The sequence below is a fragment of the Eleutherodactylus coqui genome, chromosome 7 (genome assembly GCF_035609145.1).
Source record: "Eleutherodactylus coqui strain aEleCoq1 chromosome 7, aEleCoq1.hap1, whole genome shotgun sequence".
NCBI classification, from domain to species: Eukaryota; Metazoa; Chordata; class Amphibia; order Anura; family Eleutherodactylidae; genus Eleutherodactylus; species Eleutherodactylus coqui.
Genome location: NC_089843.1, coordinates 162,011,406 through 162,031,724, shown reverse-complemented (window position 1 = coordinate 162,031,724; position 20,319 = coordinate 162,011,406). Strand labels below are relative to the sequence as shown.

At 44.3% G+C, this 20,319-nt stretch overlaps 1 protein-coding gene across 1 annotated transcript; it reads left to right on the top strand.

Annotated features, from left to right (window-relative positions):
* The first annotated feature begins 936 nt into the window (after window positions 1–936).
* Window positions 937–10,277, top strand: LOC136572911 (uncharacterized). Its single transcript, XM_066573921.1, has 2 exons — window positions 937–1,367; window positions 7,774–10,277. The coding sequence occupies exons 1-2, from the start codon at window positions 1,353–1,355 to the stop codon at window positions 9,682–9,684; spliced, it is 1,926 nt and encodes a 641-aa protein (XP_066430018.1). The 5' UTR covers window positions 937–1,352; the 3' UTR covers window positions 9,685–10,277.
* The last annotated feature ends 10,042 nt before the right edge of the window (window positions 10,278–20,319 follow it).

Genomic DNA, 20,319 nt, shown 5'->3' with positions numbered 1-20,319 from the left:
ATAGCAGAGGAATGGTGACGCTAATGATTGCAGCATCGCCGCTCACCACCTGGGTAGACTGCTCAAAGTTTCGAAGGACCTGGCAGATGTCTGCCAACCAGGCCCACTCTTCTGAAAAGAATTGAGGAGGCTGACTCCCACTGCGCCGCCCATGTTGGAGTTGGTATTCCACTATAGCTCTACGCTGCTCATAGAGCCTAGCCAACATGTGGAGCGTAGAGTTCCACCGTGTGGGCACGTCGCACAGCAGTCGGTGCACTGGCAGATTAAAGCGATATTGCAGGGTGCGCAGGGTGGCAGCGTCCGTGTGGGACTTGCGGAAATGTGCGCAGAGCCGGCACACCTTTACGAGCAGGTCTGACAAGCGTGGGTAGCTTTTCAGAAAGCGCTGAACCACCAAATTAAAGACGTGGGCCAGGCATGGCACGTGCGTGAGGCTGCCGAGCTGCAGAGCCGCCACCAGGTTACGGCCGTTGTCACACACGACCATGCCCGGTTGGAGGCTCAGCGGCGCAAGCCAACGGTCGGTCTGCTCTGTCAGACCCTGCAGCAGTTCGTGGGCCGTGTGCCTCCTATCTCCTAAGCTGAGTAGTTTCAGCACGGCCTGCTGACGCTTGCCCACCGCTGTGCTGCCACGCCGCGCGACACCGACTGCTGGCGACGTCCTGCTGCTGCTGACACATCTAGATTGCGAGACAGAGGTTGAGGAGGAGGAGGAGGGTGCTTTAGTGGAGGAAGCATACACCGCCGAACATACCACCACCGAGCTGGGGCCCGCAATTCTGGGGGTGGGTAGGACGTGAGCGGTCCCAGGCTCTGACTCTGTCCCAGCCTCCACTAAAGTCACCCAATGTGCCGTCAGGGAGATGTAGTGGCCCTGCCCGCCTGTGCTTGTCCACGTGTCCGTAGTTGTGACACGTATGGGATACGATTGAACTGGATGATTGTGTAATCAAATAACTAGTTGCCGTATGAGTTAACCAGAACTTCAATGAACTAATGACCTGTCTGAATATTCTGCTCAATGCAGAATATTATCGACATATATGGTAAGACAGCAAGAATGACTCATAATATAACACAGATGTGATAACTTCATGGACAAAATATTCAATATATTGTGTTGCCAATCATCTACTACGCATGTCTAGAACCTGAATAGCCATATTAGAATGACGTATATACCCATAACTGCGCAGAAGCAGATATGCCACGTAGTGTAAGAACGGCATAAATAGCAGTGATCTTCAGGGAAGAGTCGGGACTCGTTTTGTTGTGGTCGATAGACGTATCGGCGTACTAATCGGATTCCTCCTACCAATCGTACCTGGAGATCCCCCGATTGCGGAGTGATGCTACAATATCCGGTGATGTATTGATGCTTATTTTTGTTACCCATGTGATCTCAATGCCTATATGTTAATTAACTATTTTACTTACATATACTAAAGAGTAAATAAACTTGTGTTTTATATTTGTCTTACCTCAGACTGTGTGCTTAACGGGTATGTTAATGAGGTTAAAAAATTGCCAAAATCTTGAGCAGGTAAGACATAAATTGGCGTAGTCTGGCAGGATATTGTTGTCTTTGGTAAGGTTATATTACTGTATAATTTGGTATTGTGACAGTGCTTCTCAGTGCACGGGGGGGTTGCTGTCGCCATATTAGATTTTTGGCCCATTGCCAAGGGGTTCAAATGGTTATAACTTTGCTTTGATAGGTGATAGAGTAATAATAGTAAATACAAATTGATAGTTGCAGTAAGTAGTCCTTGTTGAACCCATTGGCATACTGCCAAAATATTATAAGTTCTGTAACTTTGAAGCAGGACTTGGGAGATTGGTGCCAGTTTGCACGGTGGTGTCTAGCAGTAAAGGGGACCGCTGTGCAAAATTTCACCAATTGGCACGTTGCCAAAATTTTCAGAGTTCTGTAACTTTGAGGCAGGACTCGGGAAATCGGTGCCAGTTTGCAGGGTGGTGCCTCGCCGTAAAGGGGACCTCTGTGCAAAGTTTCACCAGATTGGCACGTTGCCAAAATTTTGTAAAGGGGAACTCTGTGCAAAATTTCACCAATTGGCACGTTGCCAGAATTTTCAGAGTTCTGTAACTTTGAGGCAGGACTCGGGAAATCGGTGCCAGTTTGCAGGGTGGTGCCTCGCCGTAAAGGGGACCTCTGTGCAAAGTTTCACCAGATTGGCACGTTGCCAAAATTTTGTAAAGGGGAACTCTGTGCAGAGTTTCACCAAATTGGCACGTTGCCAAAACTTTCGGAGTTCTGTAACTTTGAGACAGGACTTGGGAAATTGGTGCCAATTTGCAGGGTGGTTTCTCGCAGTAAAGGGGACCTCTGTGCAAAGTTTCACCAATTGGCAAGTTGCCAAAATTTTGTGAGTTCTGTAAGGGGGAACTCTGCGCAAAAAGTTTCACCAATTGGCATTTTGCCAATAAGACAACAATATGTTTAGAAAAAGAACCAAGAAAGATAAAACTAAAATCGTTCAGAAAATAGACATCCCCGGCTGGTCCGAGGGTCCCTATGATATATTAGCTCAGGAGTTGATGCATAGTGGGCTTGCAGAATCATGGGATAGTAAGCTAAAAGATTCAGAGCCCCTCGATGTCGTTAAGGTACTCGAGGAGACCCCTGCCAAGGCAGGTGACGCAGTTCAGTTGGGTAGGAGAAATTGGGTATTGGCCTCAGCCTATAGGAATATCCATAAGAAGAAGTCCCAACTAATAAGAAAACTTAATCAGACGGAACAAAAGTTAGTAGAATCTGAAGGAAAGAGAGTGGTGTTGGAATGTAACCAAAGGCTGATAAAGGAAAAAATAGAACATTACCAGAATATTGCAGAAAAGGCTGTTGTAAAAGTTGCTCAGAATAAATATAAGGGGCGTAAAGGTAAAGTTGATAAGCGAAAGGTATCGAAAGCTATAGCTTCTGCTTCTGTGAACTGGGACCCAGATAAGTGGGATGGAGACTTATGGGATTCCTCATCTTCTTCGGGGGAGGAGGACTGGCATAAGGGGGATTGGGAAGACCCACCCAATCCAATAATTGATCCACCTGCTTTAAAACGTGCCCAGCCCATTAGCAGAAGGAAGGAAACTACTGAATATGGACCCGATACCCAGCCTATCGTAGGTCATGATGGGCAAAGGTTGCCCAGGTATGACGATCAGGGAAACTATATGTACGATGCCGATGGGAGACTGTTGGTGCAAGAAGAATTGGTGCCACATAGGCGCACCAGGCTTACCCTAGAGGATTTTTCTCAGTCAGAAGTTGATGATATACTGAGTAGATTTAGGCAAAGGCCTGGGGAATCTGACATACCATGGTTGGTCCGTCTATTTGAGCACGGGGCGACTGGGGTAATGTTGGATCCAAAAGATGCAATGAGATTTGTTACTCTAACTAGAGATCCAGTAATCAGTAGAAATTTTAGAGAATATTTTCCTAATCATCAAGGAGAAAGTGCTATTTCCCTGTTTAATATAGTAACCAATGGGTTTCTTAATAAATTCCCAACAGAGGCAGACATTCCAATCAATGACAAACCTTGGTACACTATCAGGGATGGCATTGAAAGGTTGAAGGAGGAAGCTATGAGGGTCTCATTAATTATCATCGAGCATATGGAAGATTATTTGGAGACTCGGCTGACAGCAGGAGTTAGAAATCGTTTAATTAAGACTGCACCTTCGGCTTATAAAGCCGTGATGATGACCCTACTTCTATCCATGACTAATGAGCCAATGTCTGCGGTCGTGGCTAGAATGCGGGAATTGCAAGATATGGGAAACTGGGATAGAGAGGAAAAGCGAACAGATCGTGATAGGTCTAGGAATCCTAGTTCCCAGGGGACTGGTGATTCAGGAGTGCCAAGGGTATCTCGTAGAGATATGTTTCAGGCTCTCCTGAAAGCTGGAGTCTCCAAGGACGCCATTGATGGAAAAGATACAGGTGATTTGTGGCGTCTTTATAAACAGAAGGTATTATCCAACAAAAAGGTGGATAAAAGGGAAGATTCAGTGGCCCCAAAAGCTTCTAAAAAGAGAGAGAAGCAGGTCACTAATTTAGAACCTAAGAAATTAGAATGGGAGGATTTTCAAAAGATCTATCCATGGAAGGAGATGGCTGCAATGGTAGCTAGCCAAGTGCAGGACCATATGAAGCCATCTGCTCCGCTCCTGGAGGAATCAGATTCTGATTCCGCATAGGTAGCAAGCCAAGCCCCTGTTTGGGTTAGGCGGGATGACAGACCCTATGTCCCGCTAGCCATACATTGGAAAGGGGGTAATGTCCAAAGGGTCCCAGCTTTAGTAGATACAGGGGCGGAGGCTACTCTGATTTATGGAAATCCCAAAAAGTTTAAAGGTCCAAAAGTTAATATTTCAGGATTGGGAGGAAAAGTTACCGAAGGAGTACAGACACAGGTAACTTTGAAATTGGGCAATTTGCCCTTACGTAAATACACGGTGTTAGTAGTACCTATTCCGGAATATATCATTGGCATAGATATTCTGAAAGGATTGACACTACACCTCGAAGATGGTAAGTTTGCCTTTGGCGTAAGGAAAATAGGGATAAAAGCTTGTCCAGTTACGGTGGGAAAGGTCAAAATGCCACCCGTACACATCCCTCCTGCAGGAAAACTGGTTGCTATGAAGCAATACAGAATTCCTGGAGGTCACAAGGAAATAGGAGAAACCATTAAGGATTTGGTCGATGCTGGGGTTGTGAGGCCTGCAACCACAGCATGGAACAATCCGGTATGGCCTGTGAAGAAAAGTGATGGGCCTTGGAGGATGACTGTCGATTACAGGGAGTTGAATAAACAAACACCTCCCTTGACGGCAGCTGTCCCAGACACCATTACAATTGTGGAGCAGATTCAAAGTCACAGTGGACAATGGTACGCTGTGATTGATATCGCACAAGCGTTCTTCACAATTCCAATAGAAGAAAAGGCACAAGATCAGTTTGCCTTTACGTGGCAAGGACGTCAATATACGTTCACTCGATTGCCACAAGGTTGGATACATAGTCCAACCATCTGTCACCGGACGGTGGCAGAACATTTGGATGAGTTTGATTTACCATCAGAAATGCAGTTTTCACATTATATCGATGATATAATGATTCAGGGACCGGATGAACAATCTGTAAAGAAACAATTGGACAGACTGTTACATCATTTGCGAGAAAAAGGATGGGAAATAAATGATAGCAAGGTGCAGGGCCCCTCTCAGACGGTGAAATTCTTAGGAATTCAATGGAATAAGGGCCATAGGGAGATTCTCCCTAAGGCAAGGCAGAAAATCTTAAATTTTCCCACTCCGAAAGACAAGAAGGAAACACAATCCTACATAGGATTGTTTGGATTCTGGAGACAACACATTCCGCATCTGGGGCAGCTTCTTGCTCCTCTTTACAAGGTGACTCGCAAGAAGTACGAGTTCACGTGGGGAGAAGAGCAACAGGTTGCATTTGAGGCAGTAAAAGAAGCCATACAACAGGCTGTAGATTTATGGCCTTTACAAGATGGTGAGATAGAACTTCATGTATCAGTTCAGCATATGTATGCAAACTGGTCATTGTGGCAGAAGCAAGGGGGCAAAAGAGTGCCACTAGGCTTCTGGAATCGGAAATTACCAGATGCAGGAGAAAAATACACTCCACTGGAGCAACAGCTGTTGGCATGTTATTGGGCCCTGGTGGATACTGAACAATTGACGACAGGACACATAGTCCTTCTAAGGCCGCAAATACCCATCATGAGTTGGGTATTATCTAATCCAAAGTCCAATCGGATAGGACATGCCCAGGAGCAGAGTATCATTAAGTGGAAATGGTACATCTCGGAAAGAGCGAAAAAAGGTGAAGGAGGGATAGCTGCCCTGCATGAAAAGATAGCTGATATCCCTCCAGATGGTCAGGTTACACCAGTAGCGCAAATGGAGGAATCCCCAGTAAAGTGGGGAATACCTTACTCTGAGTTGACAGACTCCCAAAAAGAGCATGCTTGGTTCACGGATGGTTCGGCCAAGTATATCAGTGGAAGACGTAGATGGAAAAGTGTAGCCTTTAATCCAAAATTAGACAAGACGTTGGTCATGGAAGGAGAAGGTAAGAGTAGTCAATATGCAGAACTTTGTGCAGTATTCTTAGCTCTGAAGCAGGAACAAGGGCAAGAATGTCATTTGTATACGGACTCATGGTCAGTTGCCAATGGTTTGGCCACTTGGATCATGGGATGGAAGAAGAACGACTGGAACATTCATGGTAAGGAATTGTGGGGGAAAGAGCTTTGGCAAGACATAGAGGAATTCATTAGGAGTACCAAAAGTACAGTGTTTCATGTTGATGCTCATGTCCCTCTTGACTCATTGGAACGTTTATTTAATTCTCAAGCAGATGCGGCAGCATCGATTTCTGTTGCCATACAAGAACCTGACAAGGAAAAGGAAGCATGGCTTCAAGGTACAGCTGTTTGGGCTCACCAAAAAAGTGGACACTTGGGAGAGAAGGCCACTTACAGGTGGGCACAAGAAAGAGGTATCCCATTGACGGTGGACATGATCAAACAAGTAATCGCGCAATGTCCAGTATGTCAACATGTGCAAAAACGAGAAGTGCCTCATACAGTAATGGGACACATAGGGAGAGGCCAGTTGCCAGCGCAGATTTGGCAGATGGATTTTGTAGGGCCCCTCCCTGAGAGCAGAGGATGTAAGTATATTTGTACAGCAGTAGATACATTCTCAGGTCTGATGGTGGGATTCCCATGTAAAACAGCAACACAATGGAGTACTTTACGTACTCTGGAAGTTATTACCCAGTATTATGGGACTCCCCTGCAGATCCAGACAGACAATGGTTCACATTTTACCGGAAATCAGGTAAAAGAGTATGCCAGTAAAAACAACATAGAATGGGTATATCATATGCCCTACTATCCACAGGCCGCGGGCCTGGTGGAACGAATGAATGGGTTATTAAAATCTACCCTGAAGAAGCTCACTGAGACCGACAAATATGGTCAATGGAGAGATAATCTGACTGCTGCTTTACAGATTATCAACAACAGGCCCATCACTGATTCTATGACACCCTTAATGCGCATGCTAACACCCAATCTCAGTATAGATGTAGCTAAGGTAGAGACAATCTTATACTGGAAAATTAATCCAGATGCGCAGGCACCTTATAGAGCCACTCCTGCCGCTGCAGGGTTGGATCTATATGCTCTTGATACGGTGGTGATAGCCCCGGGAAAGGTGAGTACTATTCCCACAGGGATAGGATGCAAGATCCCGGAGAATCACTTCGGGCAGATAGCCACTAGATCGAGTTTTGCTCTGAGAAGTGCAGTAGTCCTAGGCGGAGTCATAGATGCAGATTATCAGGGGGAAATTAAAGTAATCATGATAAATTTAGGAACAGATCCTCTGATAATAGGGAAAAAGGAGCGCATGGCACAGCTGCTATTAATACCAGTGTATCTGACACAAGTGGAAGAAGGGGTGGCCCCCACTGAACTTACTGTAAGAGGAGATAAAGGTTTTGGCTCAACTGATGTTACTAATGTAGGGGCCAAAATATGGGTTCAGAATCACCAAGGACCGCCCTCCCCGGCAGAGGTTATTGCTGTGGGGAAAGATCGAACTTTGCTTATTATGCGACCCGGAGTAGAGAAATGGGAATATGTCCCACAAGAAAAGTGCTATTTGCGGGAATAATGCTTGTTTCCTTGCCTTCTCTAGAATCACATAATCATTTTTGGAATCCTTGGCGTCATGTGTTCGGTGTTCGCAGTAGGTGATGCGTGGACGCCAGGGATCCGCGTCAATGACACCGGAAGGAATGATTATTCGTGGGGCTGGAGGAATTCAACCCGAACCAGGAAGCAAGACAACTTCACTTGTGAAGCCAACCAGAAATGTTATATCGTGAATATTACCTTTGATGGGACTATCTGGAGTGGAAATCCATTATCGCATATAAGTTCGACTTACCGTCCTTCATATGCATTGCATAAGGCAACGGGACAAATAAACATTACGTCACTTGTGAAAGTGTCCTGCTGTCAGAGACCAAAAGAGTTGCCATATCTCAATTACTCCCTGGTGATACAATATGTTCAGAATTGTACAAATACGGGAGTGCAGTTTTCATTTCCCTTAAATGAGACAGAAGTAATTACGTGTGGGAATGCAACGGAGATCGAGAATCGGGCCATGTGGGGCCAGTTCCTGGTATTCGTGAACATTAATGCTTCTAAAATAGATCCTGGACATATAAAAAGGGTTCCATCCACCTGTCGCCTGGTGGGACGAGATGCTCAAAAGACTGTTATACAAGCCTCCGTGCAGTTTCCACCCTCAAGGACTTGTCCTACCAAGCGTTCCCGTCGAGCTTGGTATGATACCTTACTCGGAGGCTATGGAGCGCTTTCTGGGACTATTAATGGTTTTGATATAGAGACTTTAGCTAATCGAATGCATAACGCGGGAAGTGGTATTAAAGATGTGCTCACATTGCAGGCTAACTGGATGCCCACTATATGGCAGCCCTTTAGTATGCAAACGGATGTGGACACAATAATGCTTGATTTGCAAGATGCATCTAATAGGTTTTCATATGAAATAAATTCTAACATATCTAACTATGTTAATTGGTCAATATGTACCTTGCAGACCATTTATCAGCAACAACAAAAGAACACACTTCAAACTATGCTCATGACTGGCAATGAGCAAGTATGGAGGACCGTGTTCAATCAGACTATAACTGAGACTGATTGGATACAGTTGGAGGCGCAGAAAATGGTTTGCAATGATATATTATGTAAAGGGACCATATTCATATACAATGTTACTAAAAAGAATGTGATGTGTAAGTTTGTAGTTCTCCCCTTACTTATAGGTGTTCCAGAAGATATGCATTTCTGGGTACCTAGATTTAACGGGATTTACATTGATGACCAAAATAGAACTCATGATTTATCATTGTGTGATGATACATTAGAGGGGACCATATGCAAGGTCCAATCGGCTGTTTATGAACCATGCTTATTACAAAATACGATCAATGTATGTGAATGGACTGTGCTGCCACTCACTTTTAAGATGATGGTTGAAATAGCCCCACAGGAGGTATGTTTGGCAAGTAATCATCCTGTTGTACCTGGGATGGTTGTCCCATTTTCAGGATGCTTGCGAAACGTATCTGCACTTGTTTGGGAAAATGAGACCTTTGTGTTATTACCCGAACAAGACAAGACAGTGGCTGTCAATTGGCAACCACTGCCTTTAAATGTGTCAAATTGGGATCTAAATTTGACCAAATTCAAAAAGTTGTTAGAAGACACAGAAGAAGTACAGCAACATATTAAATTGCTTAATAGATCTTTGGCAACGCATATTGTAAGTACTACTGTAATAGCTGGCAAAATTGTAAAGATGGGATCGGCTATTGCTGATGCCACGTCACACCATTGGTATGACATCTTTATGGGTTATTCATCATCTGCACAAACCACTCTTAATTGGCTAATACATCCTGTTTTGGTATTGGCCATAGTTGTAATACTTTTATCGCTATGGAATTGTTTCATGGCATATAAGGTATTCTGTAGAAAACCAAAAGTTTTAATGGTATCATACGGCAAATAGTGAATGATTAAGGACCGATTGTGACACGTATGGGATACGATTGAACTGGATGATTGTGTAATCAAATAACTAGTTGCCGTATGAGTTAACCAGAACTTCAATGAACTAATGACCTGTCTGAATATTCTGCTCAATGCAGAATATTATCGACATATATGGTAAGACAGCAAGAATGACTCATAATATAACACAGATGTGATAACTTCATGGACAAAATATTCAATATATTGTGTTGCCAATCATCTACTACGCATGTCTAGAACCTGAATAGCCATATTAGAATGACGTATATACCCATAACTGCGCAGAAGCAGATATGCCACGTAGTGTAAGAACGGCATAAATAGCAGTGATCTTCAGGGAAGAGTCGGGACTCGTTTTGTTGTGGTCGATAGACGTATCGGCGTACTAATCGGATTCCTCCTACCAATCGTACCTGGAGATCCCCCGATTGCGGAGTGATGCTACAATATCCGGTGATGTATTGATGCTTATTTTTGTTACCCATGTGATCTCAATGCCTATATGTTAATTAACTATTTTACTTACATATACTAAAGAGTAAATAAACTTGTGTTTTATATTTGTCTTACCTCAGACTGTGTGCTTAACGGGTATGTTAATGAGGTTAAAAAATTGCCAAAATCTTGAGCAGGTAAGACAGTAGTTAAGTGGACCTTGCCACTAACCGCATTGGTGAGGGCGCGTACAATGTTGCGGGACACGTGGTCGTGCAGGGCTGGGACGGCACATCGGGAAAAGCAGTGGCGACTGGGAACTGAGTAGCGCGGGGCCGCCGCCATCATAGCTTTGAAATCCTCCGTTTCCACAACCCTATACGGCAGCATCTCAAGGCTGATAAATTTGGCTATGTGGACGGTTAACGATTGAGCGTGCGGGTGCGTGGCGACGTACTTGCGCTTGCGCTCCAACACTTGCGCTAGCGACGGCTGGACTGTGCGGTGCGAGACATTGGTGGATGGGGCCGAGGACAGCGGAGGTGAGGGTGTGGGTGCAGGCCAGGAGACGGTAGTGCCTGTGTCCTGAGAGGGGGGTTGGATCTCAGTGGCAGGTTGGGGCATAGGGGGAGAGGCAGCGGTGCAAACCGGAGGCGGTGAACGGCCTTCGTCCCACCTTGTGGGGTGCTTGGCCATCATATGTCTGCGCATGCTGGTGGTGGTGAGGCTGTTGGTGGTGGCTCCCCGGCTGATCTTGGCGCGACAAAGGTTGCACACCACTGTTCGTCGGTCGTCAGGCGTCTCTGTGAAAAACTGCCAGACCTTAGGGCACCTCGGCCTCTGCAGGGTGGCATAGCGCGAGGGTGCGCTTTGGGAAACAGTTGGTGGATTATTCGGTCTGGCCCTGCCTCCACCCCTGGCCACCGCACTGCCTCTTGCAACCTGCCCTGCTGCTGCCCTTGCCTGCCCCTCTGAAGACCTGTCCTGAGTAGGCGTTGCACACCAGGTGGGGTCAGTCACCTCATCGTCCTGCTGCTCTTCCTCCGAATCCTCTGTGCGCTCCTCCCTCGGACTTACTGCCCTTACTACTACCTCACTGCAAGACAACTGTGTCTCATCGTCATTGTCCTCCTCACCCACTGAAAGGTCTTGAGACAGTTGCCGGAAGTCCCCAGCCTCATCCCCCGGACCCCGGGAACTTTCCAATGGTTGTGCATCAGTGACGATAAACTCCTCTGGTGGGAGAGGAACCACTGCTGCCCAATCTGAGCAGGGGCCCAAGAACAGTTCCTGGGAGTCTTCCCGCTCCTGAGCATGTGTCATTGTAGTGGAGTGAGGAGGCTGGGAGGAAGGAGGAGCAGCAGACAGAGGATTCGGATTTGCAGCACTGGACGGCGCAGAACTCTGGGTGGATGATAGGTTGCTCGAAGCACTTTCTGCCATCCACGACAGGACCTGCTCACACTGCTCATTTTCTAATAAAGGTCTCCCGCGTGGACCCATTAATTGGGCGATGAATGTGGGGACGCCAGAAACGTGCCTCTCTCCTAATCGCGCAGCAGTCAGCTGCGACACACCTGGATCAGGAGCTCGGCCTGTGCCCACACCCTCACTTGGGCCTACGCGTCCTCGGCCGCATCCACGTCCTCTAGGCCTACCCCTACCCCTCAGCATGCTGTATTACCAGTGATTTCCAAGCCAGGAAAGAAATTGGCGCAAGCCTGCAGCCAAAATAGAATTTTTTCCCTTGTTTTTCAAAGGACAAGCCACACTGCATGTATTCAATGAATACTACTAAGTTTAATAACTGTGTTGTGGCCCTGCAAATGTGTCACAGAACTGCAGTGATGCAAAGTTATTCGCTACAGCAGATCAGGGATTTACCATGCAGGAAAAAAATTGGCGCAAGCCTGCAGCCAAAATAGAATTTTTTCCCTTGTTTTTCAAAGGACAAGCCACACTGCGTGTATTCAATGAATACTACTAAGTTTAATAACTGTGTTGTGGCCCTGCAAATGTGTCACAGAACTGCAGTGATGCAAAGTTATTCGCTACAGCAGATGAGGGATTTCCCATGCAGGAAAAAAATTGGCGCAAGCCTGCAGCCAAAATAGAATTTTTTCCCTTCTTTTTCAAAGAACAAGCCACACTGCGTGTATTCAATGAATACTACTAAGTTTAATAACTGTGTTGTGGCCCTGCAAATGTATCACAGAACTGCAGTGATGCAAAGTTATTCGCTACAGCAGATGAGGGATTTCCCATGCAGGAAAAAAATTGGCGCAAGCCTGCAGCCAAAATAGAATTTTTTCCCTTGTTTTTCAAAGGACAAGCCACACTGCGTGTATTCAATGAATACTACTAAGTTTAATAACTGTGTTGTGGCCCTGCAAATGTGTCACAGAACTGCAGTGATGCAAAGTTATTCGCTACAGCAGATCAGGGATTTCCCATGAAGGAAAAAAATTGGCGCAAGCCTGCAGTAAAACGTAGCTGGCTGCGTCTGATTTTTTTTAACGTTCTGCACGCAGCACACACGTACCCAGAGCCCTGAGGACTGTCAGAGGCAGGCGAAATAGAATTTTTTCCCTTGTTTTTCAAAGGAAAAGCCACACTGCGTCTATTCAATGAATAATGTATGTCTTCTGGCCCTGCCTACACAATTCTATCCCTGTAGTATTAATGCCGGGTGCAATGGTCTGCACAGCCGGTTTTGAGAAGAAAAAAAAAAAATGCAACACTGCTAACAGCAGCCTGGACAGTACTGCACACGGATAGATGTGGCCCTAGAAAGGACCGTTGGGGTTCTTGAAGCCTACACTCACTGCTAACACTCTCCCTGCCTAACCACCACTTCTGTCCCTATTGCAGGGCGCAATGCTCTGCAGATCCAATTTTGAAAAAAAAAAAAAAAATACAGTGCTAACACAGTACTGCACACTATTAGATGTGGCCCTGAGAAGGACCGTTGGGGTTCTTGAAGCCTACACTAACTCCTAACGCTCTCCCTACAGCAGCTCCAGCACGATACCACTTTCCCTCAGCTAACTCACAAGGCATCTGAGCCAAGCCGCGGGAGGGGCCGATTTTTATACTCGGGTGACATCAGATCTCCCCAGCCACTCACAGCAGGGGGGTGGTATAGGGCTTGAACGTCACAGGGGGAAGTTGTAATGCCTTCCCTGTCTTTCAATTGGCCAGAAAAGCGCGCTAACGTCTCAGAGAGGAAACTGAAAGTAACCAGAACATCGCGTGGTACTCGTTACGAGTACCGAGCATCCCGAACACGCTAATATTCGCCCGAGTATCAAGCTCGGACGAGTACGTTCGCTCATCTCTATTCTTAATGGATGAGAAAAGCAATTGGATGAAATGTGGATTGGACAAAAGAAATTGGACGAAATGTCTTAGTGGAAGAGGAAAGCAATAGACAAAATCTATGGATTGGACGACATTTGAATTGGACAAAATGTCCTGAAACCGAAGTATGAGTTAAATGCTGACTAATATCTGCCATTATTACCTCATTGTGTAGGGAATTCATACATTCAGTTTATGTGTTAGCATCTGGATGACAGGAGGAAAAGTAATTCTAATTATAGCAGAGAAGGCTCTCTATAATTTTGACATGAACCGAGTACCACCATTGTATTTGATATTTTCAGAAACACCATGAAGCTTGACTATGTGTTGAACAAAGAGTTTTCATAGGTTGTATAATTGAGCCAACTGAATAAAATGACACTGATTACTAAAATCACCCCTTACCACCTAAATAAATTTTACTATCAGAAGTAGGAAGACCAGTAATAAATTTCATGGACATATGTATCCATGGTCTTCTGGGCACTGGAAGAGGTTGAAAGTGTCCTGCAGACAAAGTACAAGATTGCTTAGCACAAGCATAGACTTCACAAGCACAAATATAAACCCTAATATGTTATAAGAATGAAGGCCACCAAAACCGATATGAAACCAGCCTGGAGGTACCCAAGATTCACAGATGGCCTGTCAAAACTAAATTATGAATTTTCTGAAGCAGCCATAACCAGAGCTAAACTAAAAAAGACTTTCTTCTGTCACAGTACTAGATCAGCAAATAATAAATTCTCTCACAACTTATACTAAACAGCACAAACGTGCCACAGACACATAGAATTAGAATACCATTCAACCAGTATAAAACAGTGTTGACAATTTTCTGAAACACAACTAGAACAAAATTTAGATCAAACAGCATTGTTAAATACTCCTAATGACCTTCTGGGGTACTAAATGCAGCCTTCCATTCATTGCTCTGTCTGATTCAGATGAAATTATAGGCCCCTCAAAGATCCAGTTTAGTGAAAAACACAGTACCTAATAGTTGATTAAATAAATCAAGAATCAAATGTAATGGGGGTCGTGACTTGGCTGCCAATGAGAGTGGTGTCCTGACTACAGAGCTCCTGACCCAGCATAGCTCAATAGTAACTTTTAAGCAGTTGCAATTTGGTCACTACCTGCTGCCCAGATGCCCAAGATATTGTGGAGAGGAAAGTGGGCAAAAGCTGTAGCGGAGAAATCCATTCACTTGTATTCTTCTCAGTCCCCAACGTGGGATCAACGTGGCATGGCCGAAAGCTCCGGAGGAAGCTCCCCTGCCTCTGAACCTCCAGAACATACACCAGAGTGAATGACCAATGAAGGAACAAGGCAAAGGGATCACTCTGAGCCTTCAGTCTGTACTGCTTCCCCACTGGACCACCCTAACTCGCTTGCAAGTGCGAAGGGGAAAATCCATGACTGCTCGGCAAAAATTCTCACAGCAACTTAATCACCATCATTAACTCCACAGCCAAATGGTGGATAAAACTCCTTCTCCCAGTCCTGCAAAACAGAATCAAAACCTGGATCTTCAGGAGAAACAGACTGGGACAGGGGTGATTGACACACCATTTATTAAACATACATCATCCGGTCAGGCAAACCATGATGAAAGCGATGCAAATTTCATTATAGTCCAGTTTCGCACAGCTTATTCAACCACTCAGATCAGCTATAGCAGAGGTGGGAGACAGAATCTCTCATATAGAAACGAAAATGTGTTTACTTCCTGACATAACAATCTTACTGTTGCACATAAGGCCTTGGAATTAGAACTCGATCAACTTAAAAAGAAGGTGGCAGACTTGGAAGACAGGTCTTGCCACAATAATGTCAAGTTCTGAAGGATCCCAGAGACAGTGTCTGCCTCAGAACTTACACAATATATACAGAATTTGATGAAAACACTACTACTGGACTGTCCCTCGAAGGCCTAAAAGTCTAGCAAACCACATGTCAAGAAAGGGGTTGTTATTTGTATAGTGCCAACTTATTCTGCAGCGCTTTCGGTTAATATATTTGTTACTCCCCAGCAAGCTGGGTACTCATTTTACTGACCACGGAAGGCTACCTGAATCATGTGGTGATTGAACCTGCAACCCTCAGGTTGTGAGCAAGATCTTAGGACTGCATACTGCTGCCTTAACACTCTGTGCAACACAAGGCCCCTAGCATATATCTATTTCTTCATGTAAAGGGAAGATTACTAGCAGTACCTAGGAATCTGAGTCCCTTACTTGCGTCATACCAAATGTTATCTCTATTCACAAATTTATCAGCAGCGACCTTGAAGTAGAGAACAAAATCATATATAAATTGCTAGATGAATGGATCAACCTGCTGCGACAGTGGAACCTGAATGTTTCCCTCTCTACAAAAGATCCTGAACGATCCACACAACAACTGGCAGACGAATGGCAAGTAGTGGAGCCTCGCAAATAAACCCATAACTAATTGACAAATCAGCCTTGTTGATGTAAATCATAAAACACCATGGGAATTGGGATTCATCCAAGAAGGTCCGCTCTGGAAGAGCTGCTACGTTTTTCTTCTTATTCATAGTTATGTGAAGGACAGTTTATTGTTATGTTTCTCTCTTTCTCTTGTTACATGTTACACCATGTATGCTCAATGTCCTGATCGACATGAAAAAGGTGCTCTTAGAAGGATATTTCTGTATAACTATGAACTGAAAAGCCTACGTAATTATGCTTCTATACCCAATGTTTATTATACAATTAAGATTGTATCATTAAATGTTAAAGGGCTCTATAGCCCTCAAAAACGTTCTTTTATGTAGGATAATGTAAAGAGTTTCTATCTAAATGTTTTTTGCGCTCAGGAGAAACATTTAATATTTAAAGATAGTTTCCGTGTCAAACATGTCACGTTGTGCTCCTGGGACCTGTAGTACTATGGGCTTCCATGAGCACACTGCTGCAGGTGTGGCTGATTTGGCTGGCTGATGGTGTGGATTTCTCCAACCATCCAGCCACCTGGAATCTGTGCACATGAAAACCAGCCTCTCTTGCTAGAGGATGCTGGTCATTTTATACCTTTACATCTTCTAAATAAATCCAGGTCTTAAGATGCATGCTGTGCAGATCTTTGTTCCATTTGTGTCTTGTTCTGTCCTCCTGCTTTGTGGTCTGCATGCACGTAGTTTTGTTTGGTGTTTGTCTGATGTCCCATGTCTGAACTTCGTCCTAAGTCTGACCCACCCATCAGTTGGTAGTCGGACCCCCGATCCATTTTTGTTTGTCCTACCCATCCGTTGGTGGGCTGACGCCCAAGCCTTGTCCGGTTTAGTTCCCTATGTCCATTGATAGGTGGACGCTAGAGCCTTGTCTTGTCTGACTGTTTGTCTGTAGGTGTGCAGATGACTTGTGTGAACGATCATCTGCACAAATTACATACCAAGAACCATGCATTATTTAATGTGGTTAGAGTATTGATTCTAGGTATGTATATCTCTGATAGTAAATTTATTTTGCGTGCTGTTGCCATTTTTGGTTTCTGCTTCTACTGTATGTTGCAGCCATGGTTTAACGTGCCCCTATATATTTCTATTGGTATCCTACCTTCCCTGGTTTTATTTGTAGGCTTAGTCCCAAGAGAGGAGCATTCTCAGAGGTAGGTACCCATACTTTCCCAGGTTGAGATTAAACCACCTGATATTAGCATTAGGACCCATCTGAAAGCTTGGTCACCCGGACGTTGGTAGATGGGCCAATGTAATTTGATCAAATTATATACCAAGAACCTTGCATTATTTAATGTGGTTAGAGTATTGATCATAGGTATGTATACCTCTGATAGTAAATTTATTTTGCGTGCTGTTGCCATTTTTAGTTTCCTCTTCTATTGTGTGAACGATCTCCTATATTTGAATTGCCCTGCTTCTGTAGGTCTGCAGATGTTTGTTGTCTTGTGTTCCTGCCTATTACCACCTTGGGCGAGCCAGTTTTCCTTAGGTTCCAGTGTGGAGTCGTCTTTATTGGGACAATCTCCCCTCTTATTGGCAGAGTTCCCTTTCTGTGGTTTAGTTATCTTTTTAGAGTAGGGACTCACAAGACAATGATGGTCTTTAACATGGGCTTGTGAGCTTACGTGTTTGGGCCAAAATACAAACCAATGCTTCATACCTATTCATATTACCATCTGCTTGTGTATTAGTACATTTGGTAAGTATTTTGCCCTCTTTTGTCGTTGTCTGTGTTCTTGTCGTTTGCACATTCGGTTTGTTTTGGTGTGTATGGTTCCTTGTTTCGAGTGCATATCTCTTCACATTGCTCATTCAGCTTTCTTTTTAGGTTGCGCTCGTGTAGGTCGCTGATCACACAGCCTGCACAAACGTCACAAAACATCCTAGCTACCCCAAAATATTTCAATCTCACTTCATCTCCAAATCGAGAGGAGTTCTTATTGCAATTAAAAAATACTATAGCCTTTCAACTTCTCCATGAAAGAAAATTGACCCATGGGGCAGATACAGTATAATAGTCTGTCCTATAATTCAATTAACACTTTGTCCTCAATTTATGCCCCCAAACAAAAAGCAAAAATGCTTTATCTACAAAATTTTACATGTATTGTCTAAATGCAAACAAGGCAAACTACTTATTGGTGGCAATTTTAACACAGCCTCAAACATGACCACGGATACCACCTCCAACTTACGTAGACAGACTCACTCTTTTAAATGATATTTGGTGGAAAGAAGAGTTTTTGATGTTTGTCGAGGAATACATAGCTCTGAGCTGGACTATTTCTTCTTTTCAAATGTCCATAATAGGTATTCATGAATTGACATGGTTATAGTAAATGCAAATCTATTGCCGTTTTCAAAAGAGACTAAGGTTGAGATGATCAACCTGGTCTGACCATACTGTCTTCTCTTTGACTTTAATAGAAAAACATAATCAGATACCGACATATATTTGGCATAGCAATGATTTTTTTTTATCACAGGCAAGTCATAGGATTAATTTTGAGGAAGATTTAAAGGAATACTTTGCACTTAATGCATCTCCTGATATAAATACTTATGTCTTATGGAACGCCCATAAAGTATACATTTATTTATCAGAATAGGACATTATGTGAAAAAAGGAATGAACAAAAACTTTAAATGAATTACCATATATACTTGAGTATTAGCCGACCCGAGTATAAGCCGAGACAATAAGTTTCACCACAAAAAACTGGGAAAACTTATTGACTCGAGTATAAGCTGAGCTATACTCTAGTGTATACTAGGTAAGAACCCCCCCCCATACTCACCTGGCAGCTGGCGTCTGTATCTGTGCGACAAGCTGCCTGAATTCTCCCTGCTGTCATCCCCCACCGTCCTCTCTGCTTGGTTCTGTCAGTGCTGTGTAAGTAAGCGCTGTGATTGGATTGAGCACCAGCCAATCACAGCTGGTGCTCGATCCAATCACAGCGCTTACTTACACAGCACTGACGGCAGGGGATTTAAAAGCCGAGCAGGGAGATGACAGCGGGGAGAATTCTAAAGCAGCTTGATTGGCTGTGAACAATCAAGCACCGGCTGTGATTGGCTGATGTATGATCCAATCACAGCTCTTACTTACACAGCGCTGACGGCGGGGGATGACAGAGCCGAGCAAAAAGGACGGTGGGGTATGACAGCGGAGAAAATTCATGCAGCCTGCCGCACTGCCACCGGAGACACAGACGCCGGCTAGTAGGTGAGTATGGAAGGGTTTTTTTTTAAAGCCTTCCGTAACTCGAGTATAAGCCGGAGGGGCTTATACTCGAGTATATACAGTACAGTACTTGCAAAAAATTAAAGTCCTTGAATCACAAAATAAACTACAGTAAACACCTCAACAGCCGGAAGAACTTTATCATTGTAGACACAAACTTGAAATCTATTTGCTTCAAAATTATGAGCAGAAATTAAAAAGCTATAAAGCCCAATATTATTCTCAAAATAATAAATCTGGAAAACTTTAGGCTTCTCGTCTGAAAGCTACATCACAATAATATAGGTAGATCCATAGATATAGCCTACCACTTAAAAAATACTACTTAGCATTATATATTCTTAAAGATGATCCTTTTACATTTACAAGTGCAGGGACCCAGATCCAAAAATGTTTACAGGGCATACATGTGCATGTTCTATCCGAAACCCAAAGAGAATCTCTTGACACTCCAATCTGATAGCTGAAGTACTCAAAAATAGTAATTCCTTACTATCTGCTAAATCATCGGGCCCAGATGGACTCACCAATGCCTATTATAAGACTTTACACATATGTAAAACATTTCAGCTAGCATTAAAGGTGGGCTCTTTTCCTAAAGATAATCAACAAACCTTGATTGTTACCCTTCCCAAACCTGGGAAACAACCACATGTCCCCAAATTTTAGACCCATGTTACTATTAAACACTAGAGATGAGCGAACGTACTCGGTAAGGGCGATTTCGCAATCGAGCACCGCGATTTTCGAGTACTTCACTACTCGGGTGAAAAGTACTCAGGTGCGCTGTGAGTGAGCGGGGGTTGCAGCGGGGAGTGGGGGGGAGAGGGAGAGAGAGAGGGCTCCCCCCTGTTCCCCGCTGCTACCCCCCACTCCCTTCTGCAACCCCCCGCCCCACAGTGCACCCGAGTATTTTTCACCCGAGTAGTGAAGTACTCGAAAATCGCGGTGCTCGATTGCGAAATCGCCCTTACCGAGTATGTTCGCTCATCTGTATTAAACACAGATCTAAAAAGATATTAAAAAATATTAGTTTCAAGATAAGCATCTGTCAGGGCTTGAACCCACAACTTACTGTACTC